The sequence below is a fragment of the Triturus cristatus genome, chromosome 6 (genome assembly GCF_964204655.1).
Source record: "Triturus cristatus chromosome 6, aTriCri1.1, whole genome shotgun sequence".
Classification (NCBI taxonomy): domain Eukaryota; kingdom Metazoa; phylum Chordata; class Amphibia; order Caudata; family Salamandridae; genus Triturus; species Triturus cristatus.
The window spans coordinates 346610833-346633624 of record NC_140589.1 but is presented as its reverse complement, the minus strand read 5'-3'; the positions used below and the strand labels follow the sequence as shown (position 1 = coordinate 346633624).

The 22792-nt window shown below is 46.6% G+C and overlaps 1 protein-coding gene across 3 annotated transcripts in view; it reads right to left on the bottom strand.

Moving 5' to 3' along the window:
* Positions 1–22792, bottom strand: part of MBOAT2 (membrane bound glycerophospholipid O-acyltransferase 2) — a 1094556-nt gene that overhangs the window by 782787 nt on the left and 288977 nt on the right. The window contains exon 1 of one of the 3 annotated variants that reach the window (XM_085610737.1): positions 10816–10866. The exons of the other annotated variants lie outside the window; for them this stretch is intronic. Coding sequence (XP_085466863.1) covers positions 10816–10851 — 36 coding nt within the window. The 5' untranslated portion in view covers positions 10852–10866. Of the gene's footprint in view, positions 1–10815; positions 10867–22792 lie in introns of those variants that run through there. 3 annotated transcript variants of the gene reach the window in all.

Sequence of the window (22792 nt, the reverse complement as noted above, 5' to 3'; positions counted from 1 at the left end):
CATACCCTGCACATTGATTTACACACTTGTATGATTCATTGCATTCGTGTAAGATGTGTGTAATGTAAAGTGCTCCGACACACTACACCGGTATGAGTAGCGCTATAAAACAAATGAAATACATGTGAGAGAGGGGCTATGTAGAGATGGACACATGGAGAGCGGTAGAGGAGAAGCAGGTCACTGAGGGGCGCCCACAAGGACTGTCGCACTGGCGCCACCAGCACTAGAGCGCCCTGCTTGAAAGAGGCTGCAGAGGGCGATTGGTGCTGGCAGGACTGTGCAGACGGGTACCAGCTTCACGCCTGAGCCTGCTCCCTCAGTTCTAATAGCAGAATCACGACGGTCTGCCTCTCTTTGCTTTAGAAGAAAACATAGTTTGCTTCATCAACATTAGTTTACTGTTTGGCTCGGGGGTACATCTGCATTGTGCGTCTTTGCATCACCTAAAGAGGGATAATCTAGCAGGCTTTGTGTTCAACATAAAAAAACATAGGAGACAGGGAACATGTTAAAACTGTTCGAAATGATGGGCCTGAGGCTGCACCACTATAACCAGATGTTACATCATTACTTTTTTCCAGCAGGGTTAGCATGTCTAGCGGCAGGCGAGATATTGATACAATTCCAATGTTCGGATCGGTTACTGATTTTGGCATGGCGGAGGAAAAGAAAAATGGGTTTGGACGTGCATTTGGATCGAGTATGGCTTGGGATGGCTTTGCTTGTTCAGACTGAAAACCATGAACACGACTTTGCAAATGGGAAACAGGTGAACGTTCAATTTTGCTTTCCTTCAGAAGTGAGGTTCTTGATTTTGTAGTTTTAACACATTAACTTACAAAATGGATGCAACACGCAAAAACAAAAAGACAAAACAAAATATAAAATGTCACCAAGACTTAAAAAAAATGTAAAGAAGATGACTGAACCCAAATGCTAGTTCTAAAATGAGACATGAAGGGTGTAGCTTGGCTGGGAAACCCTTCCATCCATTGACCCTTAAATATCCTGAGCAGAGACATTACACGTGTTAAAAATGTCCTTCTGAGGAGCGGAACTAGAGTTGCATTGACCAGTGTATATTGATTAGGATACCCTGGAGACTCTCCTCTGAACCAGCACTTGAAAGAGCACCCTCTGCGACTACCTGACTGGGGGCAGGACGCCCCGGAGAGGCGAGGTGTGCAGCGCACACTGCATAGGTGTGCTACTACAAAATACAGCACTGAGAGCGGCACGGGAGCTGAAGATGGCGTAATGAACACTTGCAGTGGGAGAGAGATCTCTCCCACCTCCCCCTTGATGCATCTCAGGACTTTAGAGTCTGTGGAAGAGACTGGTGGATGGTTGGAGAAGGTTGCCTTGGAGTCCTTGAGGTAACACCAAGTATAGAGGGTCAGGAAGAGGAGAGGCTCATAAGGAGAAACTAATGCAACCTGAGGAGTACTGCAGGTTACTGATGAGAGTATAGGCAAGGAGAGGATAGAACTTTGAAGAGGAAAGTAGTACAGTTCTGTGACTGAATAACAGAGAGAGCACCTTTCCTTGTATGCTGTGAAACATTCTGTGAGGCTGCCAGGCAGGGATGGATAAGAAGGTAGGTTGTGTGCTGGTGCTGCTGAGGATCATGCTGTATATTAGTAATCACTGACAACCACTCTCCTAATGCAGGAAGGATCCCAAGGACCTACTGATCTCTTGGAAAGCAGCAGTGGCATGTGAAAAAAGTTGGCACTGCCTACTATGGCCACAATGTGGCAGGGAGGAACTCTTTGGCATCCCCTAGAAACACAAATATTTGTAAACATCCAAAATGTAAATCCCCTGAGAATGCCTCTGTGGCCAAGGACCAAGGACGGGTTGGGGGACCATGTAAGATATTGTACTAATGGTCACTGTTTCAGTGGAGCTGGTGCAAGACCATGGTGGCACGTACCATTGGTCTGCTGCTGCATCTTCCACATTGCCCGCCCACCATGGGATTCATACTCAATTCATAGAGACCGCAAAGTCATTGAGGAGAACCTTTGTTGTAACCATGTTGCATGAAAGAGTCTAAAACAGCAACCTGGGGAAAGCTTGAAAAGTATGCATTTCTGAGAAGACCATGGGCCAGATGCATCATCGGGCTTTACCCATTCTGTGTCTATGGGAAAAAGTGTTCATGCATATGGCCCCATGGGCCCTGTGACTAGGGATGTGCATGCAGAATTGAACCCTTCTGGGCCTGATGGAGGTACAATGTAACCATACACACGTAATGTACTGGTGGCAGTTAAAACTCTTGAGTGACACTGGAATACAAGAGATGGAACCGTAAATGTGCAGGTCAATCTGTTGAGAGCAAACTTAAAGATATCTGAAAGGATAGGTAATGCTGCAAAGGGAATCTTGTGCACATCCAGTGAAGTTACTACTCTTATAGACTTTATAAAAAGTTTTTTAGATGAAACAACTCCTGGTCCATCGAGTGAAAGATACAGAAGACAGGGAGCACCACAATGAGCTACATCTAGCTGGGGTGCCTGACAAAGCCAATGGATAACAGGGACCTAAAAGTCAAAAGGTCTGTCTACCTCTTGGATGGAACAGGCACATAGACAAGATCTTTGGGGGGATCCTCAGAAATCTCCAATATCCTAACGTATTAGAAGCCTCTGAAGGAAACCGAATGAGAGCTAAAATAACTGCTGGGATTTGAAAAAAGGAACATGATATGTTTATCCAGTCAGTAGGATGTTTGGGAACTTTTGGTCATGAAAACATTTGACCAATTCAAAGAAGAGTTTGTTACGTGTGCTACAGATCTCTTTTGGTTGTTAGAACTTTGATATGCCTTAATGAAGGAGTGGGAGTTTCAAGAATGTTCTCCTCTTGAAAGCAGCCTTTTAATGGAACCTTTGGTTAAGGAGGTAGAAAACAATAATGTGCAACTGCTCAGACTGACTGGGATAACTGATGATGAGAGAGAAAAGGGATCTAGGACCACCTGAGGATCCAGTTTGAAAAGAAGCACAGATGTACCTTGGGGAGGTGTTGATCAGAGCCGGCTTGGGACTGGTTCAACTTAAAATTCTTTGGAGGATCAACTATAAGAGGGACCACTTTAAAAATTTAGTAACATGCACCTGATGTAGACAAAAGGCAGCATTTCTGTACACCATCTGGTAATGCTGCAGAATCCAGGTTTTCTGGAAACACAACAGAATTTTGGGTACCATGAATGGGAAGACATGAAAGTACATGGGTGCCAACCGCTTTACTGAAGATATAGGAGGTGCAAGAACTATTTTGATACAAACTTGTTAATCTTAGATAAGAGTTGATCAGCGAAATTTGGCACAAAAGAAGGGATGTCCATCCTCTCCAACAGTGGAAGCATGCAGTACATAGATCGGTGCGTGGCAGAAAAGAGGATGGTATATATCAGCAAGGGATGCCTAAACAAGTTTGAAAATGTGTGGATCCCTCTGCACTATATTTTAGACTTTACAGATATCAATATGTGGAATACAAATGAATATGCAAAAATTTGGCAGACCAATACTGTGAGAAGTTGGCCTGGCATATGCTGGTCACTAGTTATAGTGGCCACCTTGCACCAGTCCAATTTGACTGTTATGGTAGATAGGTTTAAGACAACCTTTTAAAGAAAGCTATCCTAGAGCAAGTTCGGAGAACGTCGTGAGGGGGTTGCACTCGACAATAGTGCACGGTACCCGGGTATTGCTGTTCCTCGTCACTTGTGGGGTCCACTCGCCTCAGCTCTGCTGGGGACTCACAATGGCTGTCGAGAAGTCAGGAAATCCACTTTCGGGGCTGCAGGGACTTCGGACTCCGGCGGGAGCGGGGAAGTTTGCGACCGTTGATTAGAGTTTTTGGTGCCTGCCAAGCAGGGGAGTCACTCCTTGACTCCAAGGGAGGATTCTTCTGTCTTCCAAAGGTAGTGGAACGTCGAAGAGCCAGGATTCTTCTTGTAAAGCGTCGTCCAGGGATATTTAGTTTGCAATGGCAAGTGTTGCCTATCTTATACTAAAAGAAAGGGAGGGACTACCCACTTCCCTTTGTCCAGTTTCGCGCCAGAGCAGGGACAGGTAGCCCCTGAACCGGTTTGAGCTGGCATATGCACAGAGGAGCCTACTGCTCCCCCAGTGCAGGACTTCAAAGCACTCTAGGAGTGCACCCACCCAGCCCCAATACACTAAATCCTGTCTGGAAGGTGGTGACACCTCCCTGTGACAGGATGCCTATAGATGGGCCTCCTCCACTGCGAGTTTCAGTCAGCAGCAGGAGGGCAGCCCAGTGTCTGTGCTAGTGGCATCCATTTTGTGATGCCAGGGCTCTTTCAGATTTCTACTGTGTTTCCACAGTGGGTACATGTCGTCCCCTCTAGAAGGGTGGGATCATACTATGATTCCAAGTTGTTTGACACCAAATACGACATGTTTTGATGCAGTCATTCCAAAGTTAGCATTTACCGGTAGGTTATAATGCACTTAAGAGTATATGGTTTAACCACATCCACCAACAGCCACAGAGATTAGACTCTGCCAGCTGCAGAGGGGCCCCTCACATTGTAAACCAAGCACCCTACTGTTGTGGGCTACCATGTCTCTTTTGTTCCTCTCTTTCTTGTCCTATCTTGCTTTCTTCTCTGGGGTCTGGAATGCATGTGTACATTCCAGGTGTCCAGGGATGAGCTGCGGGGGAGGTTCTGGAACTTGGGGAGCTTTGGCAGTTGGGGAGCTGTGCCACTGCTGGGATGTTGTGTTGCTGTTAAACCGTGGTCCAATTCCTGATATTCTGATTAAACTACTGGAGGACTTCTACACGTCTTTGTCATCTTTTCACTGGCGACGAGTTGTACCTGTGTGGGGACAGGTGCCTGGACCACTGGTTTCCCCATCGAACCCACAAGAAGCTGAAGAATACTTCTGTTTCAAATCCGGAAAAAAAATCGTTCTTGGACACTTAATCGCACCCGGGTTTTGCTGCTCACATGGTGTAAAATTTTTAAAGATTAAGAGACTACAGATACAGATACCGATGGCAATGACGGTTAATTGAATCGTCGCTTACCTCGGTTGCCATGACAACGTCTCACCGAAGATCTTCTGTGCTCGTTGGATTACCTCGGGCCTTGCAATCTCTTCTCGTCACGCTCGCTCCTTCTGATTTGAGGACTGATAGCGAATTTTGAACTGGAAGGCTGATCGGGGAGTCACGCAGCGCGGAGTCAGGGAGCCCTGAATTTGGGTGCTGGCGCATGCGCGCTACAATTGGAAACCGGGAGGCTCTTGCTGATTCTTCGCACATGCGCGGTGGTGTTCTTTCAATCGCTGATCTCTGGAACATGCGCGGTGATGCGCACACTTCCTGAGGAGAGCTCGTAGAGTGCCGGTCCCGTGCAACGTTACAGGAGTCCATAGGAGAGAGCCTGCGAAGTGACAGTACCCTGAAAACTGACAGTATCCTAAGCAGCATTACAAGAATCTACAGAATTTCTAAGGTGACAATATCTCAGCATCATTTACAGAACTAGCGAAGGAGAGCTCTTTGGAAATTGGATTGTTTGCACATGCGCGGTGATGCGCACACCTCCTCGTTAAAATGCCCATTAAAATGTAGATAGATAGGTCATTTTTAAACCAGCAGCATACTTGATTTGGTAAATGCATGTACATTTAGGGATGTGACCTATGAGTTCTATGTGAGCATATCTCTGTGGTTATCACTACATTTTGAGGTACTCACCAACATCATTCAAGATTAGCAACGTAGTTGTTTTTTTTTTTTTTCTCTCATGTAAGTTTTAATTTGGGTGTATATTATTTATTTGTTTATTTCTCTCTTTTGCATCATGGCTACAGGAATGTCACAACCTCCACAATTCCTTTCGGAATCTGGAGATCCCATCTTGCCATGGAAGAGATGGAAACCTTTGTTTGATTCCTATTTGTTGGCCATTGGGGGAGAGAAATTTTCAGCGGTGCGCAAGCAAGCTACGTTGTTACATAATTTGGGGGTTGAGGGCAGACATGTATATGATGGTTTGGATGAAATTGTTCTTGGTCGTGGGGAAGGCGAGCCGGAAAACATTTATGATATGTCCATCATGATGCTTGAAAGACATTTTGGCTCTAAAATTAATGTGGTTTTAGAACGCCATAAGTTTTTTAGCAGGGTTCAGGGTAAACAAGAAAAAATTAATAGTTATGTGGCGGCCTTGAAAACGATGGCTCGCACTTGTGAGTTTGAACAATTGACTGATTCCTTGATCAGAGACCAAGTGGTGAGATGTACGAATGATGTAAAAGTGCAACAGAAACTTTTAGCAAAGAATCCTGATCTTAAAGAAACCCTAGCCATTGTTGAAGGGATGGAAAACACCAATATGTGGGTGCGGGAGATGAGGCCTGAGAAAGCTAATGATGTTTCAGTTGATGAGAAGGCAATTCATGAAATTAAAAAAAATGATTTGAAGAAAGATGACCCTAAAGAAAATAAGCTTGGATTCAAAGGAAGTGTATGTGACAAGGAAAGGAAATTTCAAGCGTCAGAACAAGCTAGTTCTAATTCAAAAAATTGTAATTCTGAACAGAGTGGTTTCAGGAATATCAGGCCTGGTTTTAAGTGTTTTAGGTGTGGTAGTGACAGGCATCTTCCCAATAGTTCTAACTGCTTTGCAAGATCTGTGATTTGTAATAAGTGTGGCAAGAAGGGGCATTATGCAAGAGTTTGTCAATACAAGGGCAACCAAGTGGTACGTTTTGTCAATGATGAGGAAAAGTTTGTTTGCAGTATCAAGGAGAATGGACTTGTGGATGGTGATGATTTAGACATGCCTGTTTGTGAAGTATCGATTGGTGGTCAACTTTTTCCTGTCTTGGCTGATTCTGGTTCACCCTATACTATGGTGGGTGATGCAAATTGGGATGCTGTCTTTGGTTTAGACAAGTTTGAGTTGTTTACTCCTGATATCAATCCTGTGGGGTATGGTGGTGTCAGAATAGATGTGTTGGGATATGTAGTCAGGAAAATTCAATATAAAGACAGGGAAACTGTGGGAAAGGTGTATGTGGCGAAAAGGGGTGACAATCTCCTGGGTTGGAGGCACCAGAGGGACATGGGAATTACTTTGAATCCCAACTCTCCAGAGAAAGTCTTACTTTTGTCTCGAGAGGTGTTGTCTAACAAAGATGTCAGTTCATGTTTTCCAAGAGTCTTCAGTGATGAGTTGGGATTACTTAGGAACTTTGAACACAAGATTATATTAAAAGAAAATGCTCAACCTTTTGTCTCCAGAGTAAGGAAGGTTCCTCATTTGATGATGGAGCCCTTAAAGCATGAACTTGATAAGTTGTTGGGTTTGGGACTCATCGAGGAAATTGAGTGTTCTGAATGGTTGGCCCCGATCGTTTTGGCTCCCAAGGATGGTGGAAAGGGGATCCGCATGTGTGTGGACTTGCGCGGACTTAATAAGCACATTTGGGTTGACAGACAACCTTTGCCCAACATCTCTGAGACCCTTGCTCTTATCAAGGATGCTAAGTGTTTTAGTGTTATGGATCTGTCATCTGCGTACCATCAAGTTTTACTCCATCCAGATTCGAGACACTTGACATCTTTTGTGACACCTCTGGGTGCCTTTAGATTTGTTCGTATGCCTTTTGGCCTCGCTTCTGCTGCGGCATGTTTCCAGAGGGTCATGAATAAGGTGCTTGAGGGGTTGTCGAAGGTTCTAATCTTCCAAGATGATATCCTGGTGTATGGGAGAGACCAACAGGAGCATGATGAACATTTATGGATGGTCCTACTGAGGCTGCAAGAGGCTGGTCTAGTTATTAAAAAGGAGAAGTGTAAATTTGGAGTGTCATCTGTAAGTTATTTGGGACATACCATCTCCGCTGGTGGAATTAGTCCTAAATTGGATCTGGCTGAGAGTGTTGTGAAGGCTCCTGTGCCTATCAACAAAGATCAAGTACGATCTTTTTTGGGTCTTGCGGAGTTTTGCTCCAAGTTTGTTCCAAATTTTGCAGCGATTGCATCTCCCCTTAGGTTACTGCTCAAGAAGGGGGTACAGTTTTCATGGTCTAGTGAATGTTCTTCTGCTTTTGACTCTATTAAAAACAAGATTGGTTGTATGCCAACTTTGGGGCATTTTGATGCTTGCAAAAAAACTGTACTGTGCACTGATGCTAGCATGCTGGGGTTGGGGGCGGTTTTATCACAAGTTGTGAATGGTGAGTCCAGAGTAATTGCTTTTGCGTCTCGTTCACTCAAGGGTGCGGAGGAACGCTACTCTGTGATTGAGCGGGAGGCATTGGCGGTTTTCTGGGCAATACATCACTTTAAGTTTTACCTTTGGGGTATACCTATTGTTATCAGAACTGATCACCGTCCTTTGTGTCAAGTTTTCACCTGCAGGGAATCTGATAATATTTCACCTAGGATCAGGCGTTGGATGGAAGGGTTAATGGAATTTAATTTTGAAGTAGAGTATGTGCAAGGTTCGAAGAATGCAATGGCTGATTGCCTTTCAAGGTTGCCGTTGGAACAGCCAGGTGTGGAGGTGGAAAACTCTTTGGTGGCATGGGTGCATGAGTCTGCGGTTGATTCTGAGGAGTGGTCTTCTAATTCTCATGAGGACAGAGATTTGGAGTTGCTCAAGGAGTATTCGGTCAAAGGATGGCCTATGGACCGGGAGGTACCGGAGTCTTTGAGACCTTTTCTTAATATAAAGGATGAGCTGAGTGTTTTTGATGAAAAAGTATTAAGAGGCAATCGTGTAATACCTCCACAAGGGCTCAGGGGGAAGATTGTCAATTTGGCACATGAGGGGCATTTGGGGAGGAATCTGACCAAAGCCAGGGTGCGTGAGTGGTACTGGTGGCCAGCGATGGATCGACAGGTGGAGGATGCTGTCAAAGATTGTTGGGATTGTGCGAACAGTGACAAGAGTAAAAAAACTCGGGTTGCGCCTCTTTCACCTGTAGATGTTCCTTCTGAGCCATGGTCCAAGTTAGGTTTGGATATTTCTGGACCTTAGGCCGAATTGGCATAAAGATTATCTTATGTCCTGAAATGTATTCTTTATCATTTGAATGTGATTGAGGTGGCATAAAGTTATTATATGTCTTGATATGTTTATTTTGTTGTTGCCATTTCTCGTTCCTTTTGTTGCTAAAGAATTATTTTGTTCTCACATGTTCTGTTCCTTGCATTTTATTTCTCTTATAAGTTTTTCATCCTTTATTTTAAGGGTAGGGGATGTGTTGTGGGCTACCATGTCTCTTTTGTTCCTCTCTTTCTTGTCCTATCTTGCTTTCTTCTCTGGGGTCTGGAATGCATGTGTACATTCCAGGTGTCCAGGGATGAGCTGCGGGGGAGGTTCTGGAACTTGGGGAGCTTTGGCAGTTGGGGAGCTGTGCCACTGCTGGGATGTTGTGTTGCTGTTTAACCGTGGTCCAATTCCTGATATTCTGATTAAACTACTGGAGGACTTCTACACGTCTTTGTCATCTTTTCACCTACCCTCAGGATTGATAGGGCCTGCCTTAGGGTTGACTGATAGGTTAATATGTGTGTGTATGGTGAGATATAGGAACCTGTACCTCAGTGAGGAGTGCCAGCACTACCTCACCCAGGCTGCAGTAGCAGGCCTGTGGTGTCAGATTTAGTCTGCTTCCCAGAGGTGGCATAATACATGCTTCAGCCCCTGGTAGGCCTGTGAAGTACCTATGCCCTTGGTACCTAGGGTACCATATACTAGGGGCTCATAAGGTACCACAGTATCCAATCACTAGTGCATCTAATATGCACTCCAAGTTGTTTAGAGAGAACAGAGAGACTGGGGCCCTGATTAGCAGGGACCCAGCCAGACTACAGCCAGAAACCAGTGTTAACATCAGAAAAAAAGTGGGGGCAACATAAGTGCAGATCCTACTCTCCTACACATACTAAGTTTCATAAGAACTTAAACTTTCACTGCATTCATAAATGTATTCACATGGTCTTGAAATTGGATTGAAATGTATCATACAACTGCTGTGACTTGCTCCTAGAGCTAGAATGTCACTAGATATTCTAACTTTTATCTCAGACAGTTTGAGGTGTTGATATGGAGAACTTTGCATCTGAGGTGGGCCTCTTTGCAAGTACTTTGTGATTAAGGGTTACCATTAAATCAAGCCAGAACAGGGGTAAATTTAACCATTTTTTTATATCCAAGTTTAATTTGTACAATGTTAGATAAAGTTAAATCTAATTACCAATAACCCTTCCGCAAGCATTACATTTAATTTTACTTTGTGTATGCTAAGTTATGCAATTTAAATTGTGTCTCGAGTCAAGGAATCTATAGTTCTTAATGCTTTTATTCACATTCAAAATCACCTTCTGTCAGCCACCACCAGACTCCGCTTCAGCTACCACGTACTATATAGCAAACAACAGGATATGCTAAACAATGGTCCCACCAAGGACTGATGACAGACTGCTTGCTAGGTATGTTTTTTTTCCATGACTTGTATTTAATTTTCGCGCCAATACCAGAAGAAAGCCCAAACTGCTAACAGAAGAGAAAAATTTACATTACACAGGATTTGAGGGAATTTATTAGAAAAATGCATACTTGAGAAGAGTAAATGGCCCTAAAGAATCCCTGATACACAAAACAAAATATGTTGCTGCATATTCATGATATGGGTTGAGGATATGTATTTTGGTGCATGTACCATGTACTGCTAAAGTGAGAATATACAGATTCAAAGTCAAGAATACACCCACACAACATATAATAAAGAAACATACCTTTGCTGCACTAGAGACCAAACCATGATTACACATCCATGCACGTTACGCTCTTGGGATAGGAGAGGATTATAACTTTCCATAGCGGACAACGACGACGAAGGATCACTCTTGCGGCCCGAAGAGTTGGGTCTGCAGCGTTTTGGTGTGATTACAGGCTCTGTGGTAAACACTGAGCGTTTACCATATTAACCGCCGTAGGGGCTTGCTTTAATTTGCCTCTAGAGTTGGGAACAGCAAGATCAGGGCTCCTCCTTGGCAGGGAGAGGTGCATCACAATCACCATGATTCCCTTGGGTCTCCCAGGTCACAGTGATGACGGCATTCTTGAACCAGCACTGCAGCAGCCTCTGAGAATAGCCGATGGAGATTCGGCTGTTTGTTTCAGAGCCATCTTTCACCATAGGACAGGATTTTGTGGTTTCTATTTTCTCCAACTCAAAATGAGTGTTTTTTTCATCATTTACATCCAATCAAATACAGCAAATCGTTTTCCTGTGCGGAGATCATTTCCTTTTCCTGTCCTTTTCTTATTTAAGGAAGCTAGGAATTTTCAAGCACTGCTATTTTTAGGTCTCGCCTGGCGAACGCAGCGCGAAGCGCTGCTATCGCCAGCGAGATCTATTGTTGCTGACTTGCCTCGGAAGGGGGACAGGAGATGGGCACGCGCAGGCTCTCGGCGGATTTGAGTTGGTGTACGCGCTTACAGCCACGCGGCGTGCACATCTCCTGTCCCCCTTCCCTCGCAAGCCAGCAAGCAGTTTCACTTTCGTCCTCACCAGCCTCATGTAATTTTTTTTTTAAATGCGCTCCATGCGCGTCGCGCTTTAAATGTACAACATGCAACACCAGCCTCATGTAATTATTTTTTAAAATGCGCTCCAAGCACGTCGCGCTTTAAATGTACAACATGCAATTTTTTTTTTTTTTAAATGCACACGTGCGCTCCAAGCGCGGCGCGCTTTAAACGTACAGCATGCCCCACTTAGCAGCTCTTGTTGCATAAGCTAAGGCTGTATCGGGGTGTGCAGCTCCAGGAAGAGAAGTACCTGACTGAGGAGAACAGGTCAGTGCTGTCTCTCGAGGCTCCGAGTAGCAAACACTAATGGGATTCCTCGAGCACTTTGCCAGTGCCCTTAAGAGCTGTGGTGACGTCACGTGCACTACCTCCAGGGGAAGGATACTGGTGTCCCTGGATGTGTGCGGGCGCGCGCGCGCTCCGCGAAGGCCGGATCCGTTCAGTGCGTGCACAGAGGGCCGCGCGCGCCCCCGGTGCTTGTTCTTTTCCCACGGAAGGGCTCTCCTTGGTGCAGGGCAGGCTCCGCCCCCACAGCCCATTCCTCCTCCCCCGATGAGGAGCAGCGACGACCAGAGAAACTTGCAATGATGAGCAGGGAATGTGCAGGCTGCTGCGGGTGCAGGAGCGGGCTGAACTTTCCTGGCTCCGGGAGGCACTTCACGGCTGGGGACGTCTAGGGGCAGCCGGAGCCTCGACCCGCAGACAGACCCTACCCGCGGGCACCGCAGCTGCTCTACTCCAAGATCTGGCACCACCCAGGCTGTTCTCCTACTCCTTGAGCCTCCCTCCCTTCCTGGGATCTCCCTCCTTGGGGTCACCCACCTGGAAGCCCCAGGGCTCTCCCCGGCGGCACTGAGGCTGCTCTGGAGAGAGCCGCGGTGTACTGCGGATTGCGCTGCTCGGGCTCCCCGCGTCTGCTGCCCGAGTTGTCTGCTGGAGGATGGCGGTGAAGGGAGCATGTTCGGGCACCGGGATGCTGCTGGTGACGGCCAACGTGGGCACGCTATTCGATGATGTGAGTACTCCGATTCTCACCTTGTTTTTACCCCGCACGAGACCTGGAGCTGAACGGTGCTGTGCCATGACAACTACCGCTCCATTGTGCTGTGCTTACCCCGACGAGTCCGGGGTCAGGTCAGCAGGGTGAGAGCGACAGCTGCACTCGGGCCCTCTCACGCTGGGGGTGGGGGCAGGGGTGACATAGGGTGTGCATGTGGAGGAAGAGAGACAGTAAAAAGAAACTGCAGTTCATATATAGAGGTGTCCGTGTACAGGGAATAAATACACTGCATGTTGAAAGTGTATACCTAGGCTGAGTGTAAATTCAAACAAGCATTTGCAATGCATTAGGTCTCGCATTTACGCGAGTTTGAGCTATTGACATTGCAAATAACAATGCCTATTGGCATTGTCATTTACAATGCCAATAGCTTTAACTCGTGTAACTGCGAGACCTATTGCATTGCAAATGCTTGTTGTTCCTTTTTGTGCTTGAGTTCCTTTGGTACTGTTCTGATCATTTAGTTCTATTGGTGCCAGTTTTTCTCTCTTGCACTATTTTACTTCTGGACCTTCTGGTGTTTTCTGCTTATTATAGGAATCCAGTCCTGGATATCTTCATCTCGCTTCTTGGAGGTTTTTGTATGAACAGATCTTTTAACTGCAATTTGGGATTTCTTCCTGTAGACACATAACTCCTACATGTAACGGCTACTGGAGCGCGTTATCCCTACTTCGGAGAAGTCAGGTCACCGAAAGAAGGAATGGTCCTGCGTCCTGCTGCCGATAGCACATGCATCATGATGAGGCAGCCAATTGATTTTCGCTTTAATTTACTGTACCAAGGAGGCAAAAAATAAAAGTGCTGCATCAAATTGCATATTTTGTTTTCTTAAAGAATGGAAAGGGTCAGCAGCAAACTGCAGCTGCCGAGCTCCCAAAAAAGACAAGCATTTACAATGCAATGGTCTCGGCATTGGTAAAGTTAGAGCTATTGGCATTGCTCATGACATTATTTTTGTTTATGTTTTTGTTTTTAAAACATTTAAAGAAACGGCATTGTCATGAGCAATGCCAATAGCTCAAACTTTAACAATGGCGAGACCGTTGCATTGTAAATGCTTGTTTTGTAATACGGGTTGTATATGGTCACTGACTTGCATTGTAATAACTTAGATTTTAAGTGGTAGGTAGTACACAAAGGTGGCGTTCAGTCTGGGTTTTTAGAACACTTACATTGCATTAGTTGATGGTATAAAGTATACCCGATTTTAAATCACAAAATGTATTGTTTTTACGCCACATTGACAATTTTAACAGCCAATCTAACAGCCGCATTGTTGATCGTTCTTTATGCCGTTAGTGTTGACAGTATCTGTTTATTCAGTGCAAGGTGCCTTTGCAATAATTCTACAATTGGACGTGAAATTGATCGAATGTGATTTCTGATGGTCCAATGGAAGTATCCGATTAGTAGGCGGCGTGGTGCAGCAGTCTGGACTTTGCCATCTGTGATACTCTGGGGGCTGGGCTGCCGCGCGCCCCTTCTCTCCCACCAGGGCCCTGGCCGCAGTGGGCTCTCATCTGCAGACCTTTGCGCTCGCGGGGAGGTGAGAGTGCGTGGTGTGTGTTGATCAAACGGATTCTTCCATCGGACCCCAAGCGGAGGTACAGTAGAGAAAACCTATTTACTATTTTATTTTAAAAAACGTAAAATGAGTATTTACTTTAATGGGGCAGGTGACCTCTTCGTGCACCCGAAATTCCCTGTATAATTGAGTAGGTGAGCTGGAATTATATAAACGCTTTAACAGATTATATTACTGAAGCCAAAAACGTGGTTGCCCTTTCAGAACGATGCCTAGGAATATTTGCCAGGAGAATCTCCTCCCACATTTTGAAAAGTTGTCACGTTATAAATGTAAAGGTACAGAAGTGAGTGCGTGGATTTTAGAGGGTGCCGGCAGTTTGTCGTCTTGGGAAATTAAGAGCGGAGCTGCCCCTGGTTGTTGTCATTAGTCTGGGATGTGCGGATTTCGCATGGACGCTTCGGGTCAGGCGGGGCTCTGACCTGGAGCTTGAAGGATTTGTCCGTCTGTGACCTCAAGAGAGGCAGTGCGGTTCCTTGGAGTGAAGTGTGCACCCGACGTGTTCAGCGGCGTTGGTGCTTGGTCGCTGATGCTTGAACTAGATAGGAAGCCAGACCCAGGGTGCTTTATGCTGTATACCCATCCTCGCGTTTAAAGCACTCTTGTGGCTGTGACTTTACTCCAAGTACACAGAGAGATCTCTCGGGACAAAACCCTTTGCATCAGTGCCGGACGCCGACGGGCGGTTGGAGTTGCCCTTTCGTCACCTTAAACTCAACTTCTGAAGAGTATTTTATTGAATGTGTGAATGGTTGTAAGTCTATGCTGTCAAGTGATTCATTCTCACTACTGATGAGATGGTGAGTTCGTGTGCCTGCTGCAAAGACACGTGTGACTTGGTTCAAGGGGCCACGTGTAGCATTTCATTTTGCGGTCGTTGATTAAATTTTGTTATGTTATCGCCGCGCTTGCGTTTAAGCGCTACACAAAACAGTGATTCATAATAGATGTGTGCCACTTATAAACACGAGTGTGTGCCCAGTGGGCCAGGGCAGAGCGTGGCCTTCTCGCTCCTTCGGTCACTCCTGGCGCACCTCTTTAACGGTGCGTGACATCGCTGGCAGGCAGCTCTGTGCCTACGTTGGCATCACACCCGTCTTGGCACGTGTGTTAGCCGGAAAGGGTATCGACAGTTGTGATGGCGGTATAAAATCAATGGAAACACACTGTCTGTTTTATGTTAAGTACCTTCTGGCAGCTTTATCAGCAGCTAATCTTTTAAAATGGCGGCGGGGCCCGCCCCGCGAACAAAAAGGCAATTCTCATTTTGATTACGTCAAATAACTGAATGCACAGCCGCCAAGGGCCTCCCCAGGAGACGAAGATGCTCTTTTCAGATGCAGATGTCCATCTATATGTAGCTTAACTGTGGCGTTAAACCCGTTTCCAGGCGTTCTTAAGTTGGCCAGTTTGTCAGACAAAGGAAATGAAGAACAGTGAATCGGTATGCCCAGGATCACACCGAGACTGACCGTGCTTGGGTTATGCAGCTTGCTCTCAAATTGTGCCTAGTTCGGGCAATTTTTAATTCCAGAGAAAGTGAAACAAGGCTAAAGGAGACAAGCACACCACTGCCTTTCTCCGAGGCGAAGCAGAAATGCCTCGGAGAAAGGCAGCGGAGCTTTCGGATTCGGGGGCGTGTTCTCCTCTTGCCATTGGCTGGAGGATATAATCAGAAAAGTTGAAAAAAACACGCCCCCGAATCCGAAAAGGACGGGGCCTGTTCGGAGTGACGAAGCTCTTCTTCAATGGCTGGCCAGCATTCAAGAGGCCAGCCAATGGAGAAGAGGGGAAAAGAGGGGCGGGTTCAAGCCCCTCTTCTCCAAGTCATTAAATCTCGGAGCAAGACTGCGCAAGCGCAGCCTTCGAGCGAGACCTAAAAAAACATTTCAAAAGAAACGTGACGGGGAAAGGGGGGTGGTGGCAGTGGTGAAGCAGGTGGAGGGGAGAAAAAATAAATGCCGAGTGGCTAGAGCAGCAGGGGTGGGTAGCAACAGAGGACCCGATTGGTGGGGGTTGAAACAGACAAAAATAAACAAAGCAAGCAGGATACGGAGGCACCAGAGGAGTTTTGCTGGGGCGAGCAACACAGAGTGCAGCGGCAGCGTAGTAAGGGTGAAGCACCACATCGGTAGGAGAGAGCAAGAAAACACACGCACTACCATGAAGTGTTGAATGAAAATAAAAAAGTAGTTCCTCGAATGTAATAAAGTGGAAGGATACAAGTCATCCATTCAAAAGGATTATATAAAAGTAACGCTCCAGCGAAAGGATAAACACAAGAAGAGGTATAAAAGCCATCAAATAAGAAACAAGCAAATGGGATTGACAAGAAAAGCAACCAATGGTAAGCAATGGACGGACACAAAGCCAATGTAAGTATTGGTATTGTCCATTCTCTTTTGCAGCTCTGGCATTTTCCCAGAAAGCCCTCCTACTCTATTGAAGTCGCAGCCTCCTATAGTGCAGGACTAGTTTGAACATTTTTGCCAGTGCTGATGTTGATTTACAGTCCTGGTGCTGACCCTAAGCGTTTGCTATGTTAAATTGACAGTCACATCCATCAGGGTACTTAGCGTTTTATCTTGGTGACAAGAAGTGTTTCAGCCAATTAACCTACAAATATTTTAACCCCAACTGGTTTACAAGGTTAGATGCATGTGATTGGTGTCTTGTGCAACTATCTCCCTGCTTCAGGGTGGGTGCGCTAAAATGATATCTTCACATGCGCACACTACGGTGGTGAGGATCAGAGGAAGAAACAGCAGGAAGAAAGATGGGGTGCAGACTGTGTGCTCTTTATATAAGCAAAAATTTTGCAACAAGGATTTTTATCTAATCTATCTGCATCCTGGTATGACAGCTTTCGGATCCAGCAGCATAATGAATTTTTTCCTAGAAATCTGCTTTGATATCGCTCTCTTTGCCTGTGAATGTAGGCCCAGTGCTACAGGACATTTGCCACCACTGTTTTTTACTGAGCTCTGCTAACAGCTCCAACGTATGGATTTTTGGAGCCCCAAGCAAAATGGACACCACCTTTTCCCTAGAAATTACTCAATTTTTATGAAATGTGTTGCCATCTACTGCCCTACCGAGGTCATTTGTGGTGGTGCCATAAGACAGCTACCTATAATGGCCTTACAGTAGCACTTGGTCTACCTGCTGGGGGCAAGACCAGCCAGAGGCTGAACTGCCCACCAGTCTGGGGCTGCAACCTGTTTTACAACCATGACCGAAGCTACTCTTTCAAAGCAGGAACTCGCTCGAAAGTGTGTGAAAAACCAAATAGGGAAGACATTGGAAAGAAGAGAGGTAAATGTGAATTTGAACTTAAACACACTGGAAGTGGTAACTGCTAAATGCTAAAGATAATAAAAGAGTGAGAAAGCCTAAAATAAATTACTTAAACATGAAGCACAAAGTGAATAACGAAAAACTGGTTAGACTAAACAAGAAAGAACTAGAGCGAAAGAGAAAAAAATAAGCAGCTGAGTCAACAGAAGAAAGGAGGTCTATTAGCGCTGTGGAATATGCACGCATGTGTGACAATAATGCTATGGAGCTTCATGGCTCATACCTTCGCGTGTGGTAGCTCATGTATGAGAATGCATCATTCAGCTTTTTTCACAATGTTCTTTTACCGATGCTAAACTGCAAATAAGTATAAGCTAATGCAGACCAATAGGTCTGCATTAGCAAAACCAGAAGCCAAAACGCACTGACATTGCCGAAGCTTGTTTATTTAAATGTTATTTTTTTTCCAGACTGACAAGGCTTTGTTCTCAGTTTTTCGCATCACCATCACCTTACATGCCTCCGAACAAGAGACTAACTTTGAGCGTTCAGAAAACTCCACCACCCTCCTGGACACCAACACCTCAAAATGCGTGTCTGTATTTATATGCTATTTAGAGCAAGCCTCACTGATAATCAGCGGAACACGGGGTGAAAGATACAAGTTACAATCAACAAATGATTACAGGCGTAGCTGGGTTTTCAAAGCTGTAACTGTGTTGCGATTGTGAGTTTTTTTTAAGTTGGTGTGGTCAGTGCTTTCCTAAATTGAAGCAGGGGACTGGGCCTGTCCATATTGATACAATGTTGTTGTTGCAAGTCCCTGCTGCATAAACGAACAAGGCATGTATGTGGCCGTGTTGCTCTTTATTTCGTACTTCGTTTCCAGTCTGATGGCATTATTTGGTGTAGGTGTTCCGAGTATTACTACTCTCTAAACCAGGTGTCCAACGCCAATGGAGGGGGCGTCCAACATCAATGGAGGGGGCGTCCAACATCAATGGAGGGGGCGCCCAACATCAATGGAGGGGGCGCCCAACATCAATGGAGGGGGCGCCCAACATCAATGGAGGGGGCGCCCAACATCAATGGAGGGGGCGCCCAACATCAATGGAGGGGGCGCCCAACATCAATGGAGGGGGCGCCCAACATCAATGGAGGGGGCGCCCAACATCAATGGAGGGGGCGCCCAACATCAATGGAGGGGGCGCCCAACATCAATGGAGGGGGCGCCCAACATCAATGGAGGGGCGTCCAACATCAATGGAGGGGCGTCCAACATCAATGGAGGGGCGTCCAACATCAATGGAGGGGCGTCCAACATCAATGGAGGGGCGTCCAACATCAATGGAGGGGCGTCCAACATCAATACAGGAGTGCTGCATAGCCATGCCTCGTTTTTATGATATAAGATACAGTTACGCACAATGAATCTACATTATATAGTCACGGTTTGTCCTGAAAAGCTGGCCTGCAGAGGTGCTCCATGACCTGATTGGACAAACCTGCTCTAGATAAGCATACTGGGTGTAGTGGGGGGAACGGGAAAACGTGGGTTCGTTTTCAGTCCATCTTGTTTAGTCAGAGCCTAAGCTAACCAGAACAGCTCAGCGGCAGTGTACTTCGATAAAAGCAATGCTGTTTTCACCTGCTGCTCATCTTCATTTAGGCTGTAAAATGTTCCCTGTATAATACAATATGCTGGTTATTTATACAGTAGTGAATGGCAAAGCCACTGAGCATCTGGTGTAAGGGCAGCCCCAGGCCGAAAGAAAATGGTCATCCAAATGTTGATAACTCTGTTCTAGAGTGGCTGCAAAATAACTCCCCAAATTATCTACACCGAGGACACGCGCCGTCATTTCAGTCCCTTCCCACATCCGTAAAATCCCTGAACGTGCCTTCAAACTCATTGTGACTGGAGTTATGCATTAAACTTTACCAGATCACGTGGCATGAAAATGCAAAATATGTATGATTACACTGCGCGTTCTGTGGCAGTCCTTTCTCACTATTTTGACGCCTTAACACAATAATTCAAAGAGAATCCCAGTGTTTTGCAAAATACAAACATTTCTTAAAAACAAATAGAAAACAACAATACATTTTTATCTTTATTTTACAGAGTTTTATATAGTGCGAACTTGACCCGAATCGGGTATCAGAGCACCAGTTGCATTACAGGATACATAAATTTTTGCTAGGCACGGGGAGATTAAGTGATTTTTTTTTTGTAAAAGATTTTTATTAATTTTTCACACCCAGGGTCCTGCAGACCAACATTACACATATGACCAGCAGACGAAGAATCCCCCCTCAAAATACGCATCAGGAGAAATCCGTTCCACTGCATTCCTACCCTACATCCCCCACCCACTGCCCCCTCTACCCCCACCCCCCCCAGTCAGTGTGCCCGCAGTAACCCCTCATCAGCCACCTTCCATCTGGCCCTATGGCCTGAGACGTCCCAGCTCCGGACATACGGGCAAACCCCTGCTAGCATTCAGCCCGAGAGAGAGGGCCCCGCCGTGACCTCCCTCCGCAGCCCTGTTCCCACCTGCGCTCTTCAACCGCTGCCCAGGTAGAGTGCAGATAGCAAGTCCTCCATGAGTGTAACTAAGTAACCCCGTCCTGCATGTACTCCCCCGTGGCCCCCACCGACCCCGTCCCAGGTTCCACTCCCCCATCCACGTCTACAGAATCCCCATCCTCCACAGCCTCCACATTCCTCGTCTCCCAGGAGCGCAGCTCTTCCACCAACACCCCCCACACCCTCGCCACATCCAGCGCCTTCTCATTAGCGGTCCGCCTGGCCATCTGAAGCCGAAGCGTCCCTTCGCTTCCCGCCCAGGCCAGGAAACTCCCCCTCCATCTCCGAAAACTCGGGCCGGGCTTGGCCTTCCAATGCAGAGTGAGCTCCCGCTTCGCTAGTATCAGACCCAAATCGCAAAACTTGCTTGTGACTTTGGTGCGGGGGGTGTGCGGAAACCACAACAAAAGGCAAGTCCCCATCTCCACCTCCAACTCACGGTCAGTCACCTGATTCAGACACGCCACCACATCCGCCCAGTACGAGCCCAGGCCCCGGCAGGACCAGAACATGTGACCAAAATCAGCCCCTTCTACTCCGCATCGCGGGCATGGCGACTGAGAGCCTCCAAAATACCGCAGAATTTTGACCGGAGTGAGGTAAGCCCTATGAAGGGTGTAAAATTGGATCAACTGGAATCTAGCATTGCGCGTGCCCTTCCAGGCCCTCCGCAAAAGCTGTGCCCAAGTCGTCTCAGGAATGGGCCTGCCAAGATCCCCCTCCCATTTACCCCGCAAGACTTCCAAGGGTGCCAGCCTCTCCGTGGACAGCCGTCTATACAGACAAGTAATGGCCCTAACCGTACCCGCCGCCATAGTGACGTATTGACATCCCTGGGAAATTGGGGGTTCCGACAGCCCCATCCTCCAGTGCTTCTGGATCCCACGTACCAAGGCAGCATGCAAAAGGTAGTCCCCCCGTGGTAGGTCATATGCCCCCTGCAGATCCTGGAACGACAGCAAGACGCCATCTCCGTATAAGTCCCCAATCATGTGCACCCCACACTCCTCCCAGTGAGCCAGGGCCGACCAATCCCCGCCGTGCGGGAGGGCCGTGCACATGCCCAACGGTATCTCCGGGGCATACGGCCGAGCAAACCCTGCCCTTTTCTGACTACGGATCCAGCACAGCCGAAGCGTGCGTTCCTCGAGGTTAAGCTGATCTAATCTGAGCCTTTGCCGGAGCACAATGAACGACAACACATGGCGCGGAATTACCCTATCCTGCGGACCCTCTGGGCCCCGAAACTCACGTGCCACGGCCTGCGTCAGCCACTGCAGCTGCGCCGCCAAATAGTACCATTCAAAATCGGGGGCTGCCAGCCCTCCCTCCTCCCGTGGCCTCAGCAGCATCGACATCGCCACTCGTCGCCTCCCAGTTCCCCAAATGAACCCCGTCATTAAGGACCGAAGCGTCTGGAAAAAGGCGGCCGGAATCCAGATCGGCAAAGTACGGAAATCATAGAGCAGGCGCGGTAGCGCTATCATCTTCAACAGCGCCACCCGTCCAGACGGGGAGATTAAGTGATTTGCCCAGAATCACAGGAGGTTGAGAGTCATTGCCGAGACTCGAACCAAGTGCCCCAGCTTCTAAGTCGACCGCCCTCCTCTCCCTCCTCTAAATCGTATTCAATATGTTTTTCACCAACAAATATTGATTTGGTCTCGCATGGAAGCACAGGAACAACATTTTATTAAGATAGCCTCATAAATTCCAGAGTAAAATAGCTTGCGCGACACATATAACATTGCATTAGGCAGAAACCAAGTCTACATGTACACACTTATGTAATAACAGATGTGCCTCCTTCCTTCAAGGTGTCTCGGGAATGTTCTAGAACCAGTCTTCCGCAGTATTCTACTCTGTCTCCAGACTGGGAGACTTAGGAAGCACTTATTGCTACTACAGAATAAACCCGAAGAACAACATTTTGCATGGATCATAGATGTGTGTAGCTTTGAGGCACTGTAACAAGCAATGCACTTGAGATTTGTCAGTGTGCTTTCTTCAGATGACTGCTGTGTTTAGAAGAGTGTGCGTTATGGGTCATGAATTCGCCCAAATAATGAAGTAAAATCTGTTAATGAAAGAGAAGAAATTATTTACACCGCGTATGAATCATGTTTAAGTATACCAGAGTTTATCAGAAAGATCTTGAATATGGTGTTTCAACCTAGGACCACAATTCTGGCTCTTCTTCGACTTACTGGAGTTGCTATACACTGCTGGCAGGTGGCACTGGAGAAATCTAAGTCACACGCCCATGCAATTCCGCTTAAGGGGCTGTTCAAAAAACAAAACAGTAGGTTACTTGTTCGGCTAAGGATCTAGCAAGAGAGGATGAAGCTGGTATGTTTACAGTGGGGGGATCTGATCAATAAGGGACCACTATTGCCCTTCTCCACTCTTGCAGATGATTTCGGAATACATGTGTGGCAATTCTTAACTCGTGAAGAGTTCATGAAGACAATATTATACTGCTGGCGGGGACCCCAACCGTAGAAAATATACAGATAAGCCATAGGATGAGCAGTGGCAGACACTTATTTACATGGATAAATAAAACCACTCTGGAGGCCACCAGGGAACCCCTGACCAAACTGAGATCACTCTGGAAGGTGGCCCTCTTGATGCCGCTCAATG